The sequence below is a fragment of the Littorina saxatilis genome, linkage group LG9 (genome assembly GCF_037325665.1).
Source record: "Littorina saxatilis isolate snail1 linkage group LG9, US_GU_Lsax_2.0, whole genome shotgun sequence".
Taxonomy (NCBI): domain Eukaryota; kingdom Metazoa; phylum Mollusca; class Gastropoda; order Littorinimorpha; family Littorinidae; genus Littorina; species Littorina saxatilis.
In genome coordinates, this window is record NC_090253.1 from 43,653,505 (window position 1) to 43,666,052 (window position 12,548).

Here is a 12,548-nt window from a genome sequence, read left to right on the forward strand (position 1 = left end):
GTCAAGCAAAAAAGTCGTGAATAGACAGCCTGGAAAATGTACAGAGACGAGCAGCCAGATTTATTACCCAAAACTACAGGGACCCAGGCTGTGTCTCAGAGATGCTCAGCAGACTACAGCTTCCCCGACTCCAGGAACGCCGGAAACAACAGAGACTCACATTTCTGTTCAAAGTGGTCAGAGGGCTGGTCCCCGCAGTACCCCCTGAGAAATTTCTCCAGCAACAAAAATCAAAAAGACAAGTGAAACAACGAGTGAACAAAGACTTTACATCATCAGCCACAGTCTCAACTCAACTCAACTCAACTCAAATTTTATTGGCTTCAATTTTCAAAGAAGAATTTGTCTTGCGCTTGGGAGAAAGTAAGAGTATAACATATAAAAACAGCATTCATATCACATTTCATGTATCACACACAGTAATCACTAGTATAAGCCTACAATTATCACATTTGTACCTGTATCATACATGCAAATAAATAGTATCACATTTCCACGTATCACACACAATATATACATTACATAACATACAGCAAGCTTCCATCTCCCGCGCCCCCCCCCCCCCCCCCCCCCTCCCACACATACATATCCTCGCACGTGCGTCGACTCCATACAAATGACATCATCAGTCCATTAACTAAAATGCACAATGACTAGTAGTGGGTACATGATACTTAATACGTGCTCAACTAGACCTGCTAACTAAAATAATAACAGAAACAAAAACAAGGACTGGGCACAACATTTACACGTGTGTGACCTACTTACATCAGGTGCCTGTGATCTATAAATAACAATGATTGCGTTTAAAGTAAAACATGAATAATGCCGATGTTTACTAACAATGAATACATAACAACTAAGATAAGAATGTAAGTGCTTTCATAATATGATTATTTTATAAAACACAGTGGGGAAATTTGGAAAATAATTTTTATACGAAACTGCGCACATCGAGTCGAGCTCTGTAGCGTGTGTGTTCGGAGGCAGGAGACACACATGGCTGTGGATATTAATTGTTCGGTGGATTAAAAAGGATACCCCGACTTCGGCAGGGCAGAAGGAGGTACAAGACGGTGTGCTGTATTGCTGTGTGTGTGTGTGTGTTGTGCAGACATTCTGTGTTATGTGCATGTTCTATTCTAGTCTGTCCGTAGGCTTCCTCTGAGGGCCTATTGTGTACAAGGGGAGGTCACTTCCGCCTTATAAACAAACACATGTGGAGACCCACAGAAATACCATAGCATCGTAATGAAAGAGGGCAAAAATACTGATAACAGCAAGGTAAGACAGGTCTAGGACATTATTTCTAGGACTGACTAAGCAATAGAACAACATCATGATCTTCATAAGCAAATGATAGTGAGAACAAAACAAAATTCTTACTCTTCTGACTGCTCCCAGTGATTGACATTCAAAACATCCATCCTGTTCTATTCTAAATAGTTGTAAAAAAAACCTTCATAAGAATAATATTAAACATACATACTTAATTTGTTTAAACATAATTCTAGTGTAAAAGTATACTTTATAAGTTGTGGAGATAATTTTAAAACATGAAGATAAAAAACACAACAATAACATGACAACATTAGAGTACAATGCATTCCTAGCTAGCTCTGAGGAAAACACCATTGTACATTTTTCATTTTCACATGCATGCACTAAGTGGTATCATTAAGAACTGAGATGGCGGATGGAATAAACGACTTCCGCATGCGAGAGGTTCTACACTTTGCAGCTCTGTATCTACGCCTAGATGGCATGAGTGCAAACTGATCATGCAGAAATATCACAAGAAACAACAGCCAGTGCTTTACTGTGGAGTGTACTAAAACACCAGTGCACAAGCACTCTTTTTTCACAAGAACAGTTATTGACTGGAACAACCTTGGTGACAACACGATCCAGTCGTCAACGGTCAACGAATTCAGAGGAAAACTGCCAACCGCTGATTAAAACACCAAGTGCTCTCCCCAACTTATCCGCCAACGAATATTCCCAAGTTTGGGACCTGTTGGCGTAATACATCAAGATCAAGATCAAGCTAGTGAACAAAATTAAATGAAAACAAACAGAAAGAACTGAAAGACTGGGCGATGGGCGAGAGCGAAAGAGTCGTAAAGAAACAAACTACAGTTGAACCAGTCCATAACGTCCACCCAAGGTAACGATCACTAGAGAAGTGGTCGCTGTAGACAGGTAGTCGCTATGGAAAGGTGAAGTATACAGGGAGAAATCTCGTCGGGAACCTTCTTGGGTAGTACTGCGCGCATGGCCGGTGTCACGATTTCATCTTTCGCCTGTGTACATATTTCCCCCTCGATATATACTCAAGACTGAAATGTTGTTTCCTGGTAAAATTAAGAAGTGACATTATTTATGGACGAAAAGCATGTCAGTTTCTTGCATGTGAAGAAAATTGGTGGTGTCGATTTTTGTGAAAACGTGTACCGAGTGGTTACGTCCCTTGAGTAAGAAGGGAAACATTTGAGGATGAATCAAATTTTAAGTTCATAAAAAAAAAATTGGTTGGACAAATTTGGCCCCATGAATGTAAGGTACACAAGGTCGCTTATCAGTACTATCTAAGGGTGTTTTTTTGTTCAGTGTAGAGTTTATACTAGATCAACGAGGCCGAGAATCGAAATATCAACACGGCGAAAGATGAAAACGTCACACCGGCAGGTGGTCGTTTTTGAGAGGTGGTCACAAGGGCAGGTTCGCCACTAGGCCTATACTGTGTATGTTTTCAACCTTCAAAATGTCCTGTCTTATTTTTTTGTTTAGTCAAGTTTTGACTAAATATTTTAACATCGAGGGGGAATCGAAACGAGGGTCGTGGTGTATGTGCGTGTGTCCGTCTGTGTGTGTGTGTGTGTGTGTGTGTGTGTGTGTAGAGCGATTCAGACTAAACTACTGGACCGATCTTTATGAAATTTGACATGAGAGTTCCTGGGTATGAAATCCCCGAACGTTTTTTTCATTTTTTTGATAAATGTCTTTGATGACGTCATATCCGGCTTTTCGTGAAAGTTGAGGCGGCACTGTCAAGCCCTCATTTTTCAACCAAATTGGTTGAAATTTTGGTCAAGTAATCTTCGACGAAGCCCGGACTTCGGTATTGCATTTCAGCTTGGTGGCTTAAAAATTAATTGATGACTTTGGTCATTAAAAATCTGAAAATTGTAAAAAAAAAATAAAAATTTATAAAACGATCCAAATTTACGTTCATCTTATTCTCCATCATTTGCTGATTCCAAAAACATATAAATATGTTATATTCGGATTAAAAACAAGCTCTGAAAATTAAATATATAAAAATTATTATCAAAATTAAATTGTCCAAATCAATTTAAAAACACTTTCATCTTATTCCTTGTCGGTTCCTGATTCCAAAAACATATAGATATGATATGTTTGGATTAAAAACACGCTCAGAAAGTTAAAACAAAGAGAGGTACAGAAAAGCGTGCTATCCTTCTTAGCGCAACTACTACCCCGCTCTTCTTGTCAATTCCACTGCCTTTGCCATGAGCGGTGGACTGACGATGCTACGAGTATACGGTCTTGCTGAAAAATGGCATTGCGTTCAGTTTCATTCTGTGAGTTCGACAGCTACTTGACTAAATGTTGTATTTTCGCCTTACGCGACTTGTTATTTGATACAAAGAAGAGGACAAAGTGATTATATTAGCTTTATTTTTTTTTTGGGGGGGGGGGGGGGGGGGGCACCTGTTTTCAGCTGCACATAACAGAGACAAATAGACGCAAGAATGACAAACAGACAAACAAACAGAAGAAAAAACAGACACACACACCGACACACACACACACACACACACACACACACACCGACACACACACACACACACACACACCGACACACACACACACACACACATTACACTCACACGCACACACACACACACACGGCATACACACACACACACACTCACACACATACACATACACACGCACACACACACAACACACACACACACAACACACACACACACACACACACACACACACACACACACACACACACACACATAAACGCACACTCACGCACACACAGATAAACAAATAGTCGGAAAGGGAGAAATAATGATATAAAGACAAACGAAACCACGACCTACTATCACAACAAAGAAAGATACATGTATCAAAAACAAATAAGGAAGTAAACCACAGAAAACGAACAGACACAATGCAAGTAAACAAGCATGTCCTTGATATTATCGATAGGAAAGAGCACGGGCGTCATTTAAGTCTCATTCCATTGTTTTAGAGACAGGAGATGAGCACACGACGTATTCGATATTAGACATATGTCTTTAGCAGCTGGTCATTTGACGTTATTTAACTTTTCCGAACATTTTCTTGGTATGTCCTTGTTTTGACAGAGAGCACGACACGCCCGCTCTGTTTGAAATCGGGCAGCCAAGTCAAACAACATGTGTCAGGTTGGAGTCGGGCAGGGTGAGGGTTGTAAGACGTTTGACTCAGACAGAGCATATCTCATTACTATTAACATTTCAAGGCTTGTACGGCTGAAACAGCGCGGAAACGACGCCGTCGACGGCGACAGCGACTACGATTGCGACAATTCGACTAGAATATCTTGTTTGACAGAAAAGATAATTACCTATATATACATCGCTGTAAAAAAACAGGAAAAAGAATTGATGATAATACTAGAAAGCAGGATTTCCAATGACTCGCTTTTGAAAAGTTACAAACCCAGTTGGAAAAGTTAAAGTTAAAGTTGTGAAAGTTTGATAATGGAAATTAAGAAAACAAATTACAGACATTAAAAAGCAGGGGTTCTAATGACTCGCTTTTGAAAGGTTACACACCCAGTTGAAAAAGTTAAAGAAGAAAAAGATTGACAGAACGTTGACTCGTTAAAAAGTAAGATTGTTGTTGGAAGGAGAAAAGGTAAGTGTACATTTTTCTATAGTATAATATGGAACAACCGCCATTATTAGAGTAAGGCTACGACTTTTGTTTTAAAGGTAACAATGGTCAGTTGTTATTTGAACACGGGGGAGATTTTGCAAAATATCAACAGTTTTAAGAAGATTTGTATCCCTTTCGATTTACTCAGGAAGTTGATTTGGTTGAATCATTTGTGGCCAATTCTGTGAAAAGAATGATGGTCGATATAATTATTGATTTCGAGTTTTTGAAAGTTTTTGAATAATTCCAAAGTTTTTTCTGCCACGAATGTGATCTGAGACTGTCTGCACCTTTTCGCGGAGTTATGGCCCTTTTTTTGAGAAACCCCTTAAAATGAAAACAAATTGTCAAAATCTTGAAAACATGTTTGTTGGTAGGTAGCAAGGGCTATCATTCTCTGCCAATTTCTTCTTCTTCTTGTCGTTCGCTGTTAGATCGTCAGTCCGGACTACACGGCAAAACGTGCTGTCCTCTCCAAGTCGTCTCTGGGGCCGTATAGCTTCTTTTGTAGTGCTGTCTCCTCTGGCCAGATGGTGTCCCTCAGAGCACTGTGGTATGGACAAGCCTGCAGGATGTGCTCTGCTGTCTGATTCTTGCCAAACGGACATAAGGGGGAGGGAACCAGCTTCAGCTTTGTGGCCATATGATGGTTTAGTCTATTATGTTCAGTGCGGAGTCTGAGTAGGACGACTTGTTCTTCCAATTTCAATATGTCTGTTATCGTTACTGGCAACAGTACCTGGTGTGTGTTTGTTCGCTTTTTGAATTTCATCATATGTTGTGGTTAAAACAGCAATTTGACCTCGACTGCTAAAGATGATGAACTCGTTGATTTTCAAATGTCTCTGACCATTTTGAAATAAGAAATAACAGTCAAAAGACACAGGGTAAAAATGTGCATGTATTATTGTATGTAGAGTCAATATATTACGCAATCGTTTTGTGCACCATTTGGTACATCACTCACACACACACACACACACACACACACACACACACACACACACACACACACACACACACACACACACACACACATACAAACATGCACACACACACACATACACGCACACACACACACACACACACACACACACACACACACACACACATCGTTCACAATCATAAATTGCTACACCCAACACTTAGGTCTATGCTTTTTAGTTTAATGCTTTCTTTTCTGTAGGAATGCTTCTGGGATATGATGAAACTGTATATCTTATGACAGAGCTTTGATTCATCAGCTTTTAACGGATGTTTTAACTCTGTAAGTTGGCATTGTCCGACACACGAATAAGCAGCATGAGCTTTGGACAGAATCCCTAGTTGATTAGTATGACGTCTTCAAAACTTGCTTTGTGAAAATGTTTTATTATTAGCGCATTTTAAACGACACACATTATCATTGGTGCTTTCAAAGTAAGATGTCGTGTCGTGGAAATCAGCCTTCGATCTTTTCCAGCCGCTCTAAAGTGGTATAGCAACGCTTCCGTTGTTAAGACAAAGACACAATATATCGGCATTATTCCAACAAAACTAAAGAACGGGTCGTGCCTAGAAGTGCGTGTAACCAAGCACCTGACATGTGTGAACAACATAAGATGCAATGATCTTTTCAAAGAAAAGCCATGATCATCAGATTCTTTGGGCTGCGAAGCCAAGATGGCCTAGCTTGGTGCTACGATCATCGTATCTAAGAAAATATACATGGAGTGAGGCTAAAAACGCGTATGAAACGTTTTGAGAAAGTCAATAATATACACCACTCAGAATGCGTTTCTGGCACCACAAAGAGACCAGTCATGAAAACATTCCTCTGTTGTTTCAAGGCGTGCAGAGTATTTATGCGGGAGATAAAAGGGCAAGGAAATCCGAAAGGAAAAATCCATTAAGGCTACACCCTGCTAGCATTTCATCCTGGACAGATTGTAAGAAAAGGCGTAGCCTTAAATCTTAATCCTTGTTAAATAAAGTTCAATTCGATTCAATTCAATTCCTGCATATATATAGTTTCGGAAGGGATTGGCCCATTGCTCAGACAAACATGCTCGTCTCCGTCTTTTCCAGAATGTCTGTCTGGGCTGTGTTGGTTAAATCCCATTCTTTATTTCCAAGCAATGTCCATGCATCCGCTGTTCTGACCGGTAGAGTTACTGAAACCCCAACACATGCACTGGCATAGATCGCAATTAAACACTTTGAAAGTCATCAGCATTGCCATCCAATCTCTGACGGATTGTGAAATTGTTCATTCTGTTGCAGACATGTTGTCACTCAGTCTTTTTATGCCAAATTCTTGACCAAGACGCTGGTAATACTTTGAAGTATATTGCAACATTACGCAGAGATTCATTCCACGCTGGCTGAAGACCTGTACAGTTTTCAAACCATCGAGTTGACGTATATCATCAAAATATGAGCACAACGGAATGGTTGGGTTACGCATTTGCGATAAAAGTCACTGTAGATACTTCAATATACTGTCATCCAGGTAGATTTCCTCGCGAAACAGTGTGTGTAGATGCCACACAGAACGCTAACGGTGTGATTTAATTTCCGTCGTATATCATCAAAATATGAGCACAACGGAATGGTTGGGTTACGCATTTGCGATAAAAGTCACTGTAGATACTTCAATATACTGTCATCCAGGTAGATTTCCACGCGAAACAGCGTGTGTAGATGCCACACAGAACGCTAACAGTGTGATTTAAGTTCCGTCGTTGACATGAGTGTCAGGCGTCGTGGATCGGTTGAGGTCGAATGGTATCGATAAAATGAACTGTTGTCATTCGAAAGTGAAAGTGCGTTTACTGTGAGCCATTCGTCTTGTGTACACTTGGTCGAATATCCTGTTCTGCGCTGGCGTGAACCAGTTTTTCCAGTCGCCGATTTGACCTGAAACAAGAGAAACATTTTTTTTTTCATGCTATCTTTTTTTTTACATTTAGTCAAGTTTTGACTAAATGTTTTAACGTAGAGGGGGGAATCGAGACGAGGGTCGTGGTGTATGTGCGTGTGTGTGTGTGTGTGTCTGTGTGTGTGTGTGTGTGTGTGTAGAACGATTCAGACTAAACTACTGGACCGATCTTTATGGAATTTGACATGAGAGTTCCTGGGTATGAAATCCCCGAACGTTTTTTTCATTTTTTTGATAAATGTCTTTGATGACGTCATATCCGGCTTTTCGTGAAAGTTGAGGCGGCACTGTCACGCCCTCATTTTTCAACCAAATTGGTTGAAATTTTGGTCAAGTAATCTTCGACAAAGCCCGGACTTCGGTATTGCATTTCAGCTTGGTGGCTTAAAAATTAATTAATGACTTTGGTCATTAAAAATCTGAAAATTGTAAAAAAAAATAAGAATTTATAAAACGATCCAAATTTACGTTCATCTTATTCTCCATCATTTTCTGATTCCAAAAACATATAAATATGTTATATTAGGATTAAAAACAAGCTCTGAAAATTAAATATATAAAAATTATTATCAAAATTAAATTGTCGAAATCAATTTAAAAACACTTTCATCTTATTCCTTGTCGGTTCCTGATTCCAAAAACATATAGATATGATATGTTTGGATTAAAAACACGCTCAGAAAGTTAGAACAAAGAGAGGTACAGAAAAGCGTGCTATCCTTCTTAGCGCAACTACTACCCCGCTCTTCTTGTCAATTTCACTGCCTTTGCCATGAGCGGTGGACTGACGATGCTACGAGTATACGGTCTTGCTGAGAAATGGCATTGCGTTCAGTTTCATTCTGTGAGTTCGACAGCTACTTGACTAAATGTTGTATTTTCGCCTTACGCGACTTGTTTCATTTTCATTTTCATTTTTATTACTTTATTGTCCTATCGCTGGAAAATTCGGGTCGCTTCCTCCCAGTGGAAAGATAACAGCAACAGAGTCGCGCTACCCAGATGTATGCGTGTTTAGGTGTCATCAGCCATCTGCATTTATGGCAGAATGACCGAGGTCTTTCACGTGACACAGTGGTGACACGGGGGTGGAACATGGATACCGTCTCTGAGTCAGCGCTTAAAGTTGACCCGTGTCCGTCCCGGCCCGGATTCGAACCTGCGACCCTAGGAGCACAAATCCAGTGCTCCATCAACTGAGCTACCGGGCCCCCCAGTTGTTTGGTTTTGAAAAAGGATATCCGCTTGGGCCTTCTCCAAAGCAGGGTTCTAGCTGAAATCGTACCTGTTACATGAGTGAATTTTGCTTTTTCTTAAATTCTTCCCAGAAGCAACATAAAAAGATAAGTGATCACCCTTGGATATTCTGTTCTATATTGTGTTCTTCTTCTCTAAAGATCGACGACTGTTCTTCCTTTATTAAACGTTCAACAAACGTGCCGTTGTCACGAACTGAAACCTCTGCTGAACAATCCCTCTCATTGCGGTCTATGCGCATGCGCCAATCTTGGACTTAAAAAATGCGACCCTTTGACCGAACGAACCATGGGTTAGGGTTAGGGTTGGAATTAGGGTTAGGGATAGGGTAAGGGTTAGGGTTAGGGTTAAGTTGTTCACGACCTGATTAATCTCCCCATGTTAGCGCAAGCGCAATGACCGCATTGAGAGGGATTGTTCAGGCAGAGTTTTCAGTTCGTGACACCGTTCTTGTGGGTTTTGTTGTTAAAAAAAAAGTGTTTTAGAAACTGTCGCCATAACTTTTGATCTAAGGACGAATGCCATTCTCAAACTTTCCTTTAGTCTTTATGGACAAATTTAAGGAAATCCTGCACCAACTGATTCTTTACGTTCAGTACATTGAACAAAATGTAAAAGCAAATTGCTCGTATGACAAGGAATCCAGTAGGTGTGCAATGGGATTTAATATGGAGAGACTTTTCTTTCTTTCTTTCTTTATTTGGTGTTTAACGTCGATATGGAGAGACAGTGACAACAAATATCTCCTATTCTAACATTTCTGCATCCTCACTTAACGAGAGAATCAGCACGCAGTTTGGCAAGGGAAGACGGCGAAACGCAGACAATCATTTCAAATTGCCCAAAAAACACACCACAAAAAAAAGAAGAATAAAAAGGAAAAAACAAGCTGTCGAACTAACAGAATGAAACTGAACGCACTGCATTTTTTCACCAAGACAATACAGCTTCGTCAATCGCCGCGAGAAGGAAATCGCTCAACTCCCACGGGCAAAGCGCAGTGAAATAGACAAGCAAGAATAGCGCGGTGGTGTATTGCGCTTATCAGGAACGCGCGCTTTTCTGTATTCTTGTTACATTTTTGAGCTTGTTTTGAATACAACATATCATATCTATATGTTTTTGGAATCAGGAAGTAATAAAGAATAAGATAAAATCAATTTTGGATCGATTTTATAAATCTTAATTGTAGTACTAATTAATCTATTTTCGTTAATTGTGATCACATTTTAAGAGTAAACATAACATATGTATATATTTTTAGATTTGGAATTTGATGAAGAATACGATGCAATCAATTTTAAATCTGTTCGCGAGAATTTGATTTTAATGACAACTTCAAATGAGCAAACTCGTCAATTAATTTTTAAGCCTCCATGCTGATATGCAATACCAAAGTCCGGTCTTTGTCGAAGATTAATTGGCCAAAATTTCAATCAATTTGGTTGAAAAATGAGAGCGTGACAGTGCCGCCTCAACTTTCACAAAAAGCCGGATATGACGTCATCAAAGACATTTATCAAAAAAATTAAAAAAAGGTCTGGAGATATCATACTCAGAAACTCTCATGTTAAGTTTCATAAAGATCGGTCAAGTAGTTTCTCGGAATCGCGTTACACACACACACACACACACACACACACATACACACACACACACACACACACACACACACACACACACACACACACATACATACACCACACCCTCGTCTCGATTCCCCGTCTATGTTAAAACATTTAGTAAAAACTTGACTAAATGTAAAAAGAAGATCCTAGGAACATCCGTTCGTTTGCTCGTTCTTTTATACTGACGTCTTTTGGTGCCATATGAAATGGCTATATTATTCGCTGTAATAGCAACATCGTATCCCTGAACACCATATCTTAAACGGTTTAAATATCATGCTTTTACTATATATATATACGACTAGTGTCTGTGTGTCTGTGTGTCTGTGTGTGTGTGTGTATCTGTCTGTGCGCGATGCACGGCCAAAGTTCTCGATGGATCTGCTTCAAATTTGGTGGGCATATTCAAGTAGACCCGGGACACGACACAACCTGGTCGATATTTCAACACGTGCTCTCAGCGCGCAGCGCGGAACCGATTTTGGTTCCACCTCAGCTATTTTGGTTCCACCTCAGCTTACCCGGGCCCCCATACCGACACACCATAGCCGCTACACCACATCACAACGCCAAAGTTCTCGGTGGATCTTTTTCAAATTTGGACACCGTATTCAGCTACACCCCGGACACAATATCATCGATGAGATATTTCAACACGTGCTCTCAGCGCGCAGCGCTGAACTCATTTTCGTTTTTGGGTTCATTTCACCATTATAAGTAACTCTTCCTTATCTTCTCCAGTGTTTGGCGTTTATCTCCCTTCCTTCGTGTGGCTTTCCCGTTCAGTTCTAAGTTACTATTACTATTTTTAGAATGTCACTGCGCTGTCCACTGCGCTTCCCTTGCACCCGTAAGTTGTTCTTACTGTCAAAGTGAAAAGGTCGAATCAATTTATAGCCACGCGAAAAATACACTCTCACCTATCTCTATATATTTATAGATACAGATATGCATATATATATACGGCTTCTCTGTGTGTGTGTGTGTTTGTGTGTGTGTGTGGGCAAAAACCTATGTATTATACAGTTCTGTTTGTGATGGGGTCTAGCGGCTTTTGTCTGTCTGTATGTTCTGGCATGTGAGAAGCCACAGCAGATAATATAGGGCTAAGAACTAAGCTCTAAAATTCTCAATCCCGTTTGACAGGACTTCGCCTTTCAAAGGTGATTGTGGTGAACCGCCACGCTGTCTGTCTCTGTCGCGCCGTTCACCCCAAATTCCCGTTTCGGAGACTTACTATTTTTAGAATGTCACTGCGCTGTCCAGAAGCTTCCCTTGCACCCGTAAGTTGTTCTTACTGTCAAAGTGAAAAGGTCGAATCAATTTATAGCCACGCGAAAAATACACTCTCACCTATCTCTATATATTTATAGATATAGATATACATATATATATATACGGCTTCTCTGTGTGTGTGTTTGTGTGTGTGTGTGGGCAAAAACCTCAGTGTGGATTGTAGAGTTCTGTTTGTGATGGGGTCTAGCGGCTTTTGTCTGTCTGTATGTTCTGGCATTTGAGAAGCCACAACAGATAATATAGAGCTAAGAAATAAGCTCTAAAATTCTCAATCCCGTTTGACAGGACTTCGCCTGCAGAGGTGATTGTGATGAACCGCCACGCTGTCTGTCTCTGTCTCGCGATTCACCCCGGCGAAGCCGGGTATTCCTCTAGTTTACTATATATATCGACGGCCACATTATTCTTTTGTGTTTAAAGAGCACATTCATTTGATAAGTTCATCTTGTGCTGTGCTCCCATATTACATCATACACTCCATG

General features: G+C 40.2%; 1 protein-coding gene across 1 annotated transcript in view; it reads right to left on the bottom strand.

Annotated features, from left to right (window-relative positions):
- Window positions 1–6,120: 6,120 nt before the first annotated feature.
- Window positions 6,121–12,548, bottom strand: part of LOC138976186 (sulfotransferase 1C2-like) — a 21,675-nt gene continuing 15,247 nt past the window's right edge. Inside the window, exon 7 of the mRNA XM_070349030.1 lies at window positions 6,121–7,863. Within this exon, the coding sequence (XP_070205131.1) occupies window positions 7,754–7,863 (110 nt within the window). The 3' untranslated portion in view covers window positions 6,121–7,753. The remainder of the gene's footprint in view (window positions 7,864–12,548) is intronic.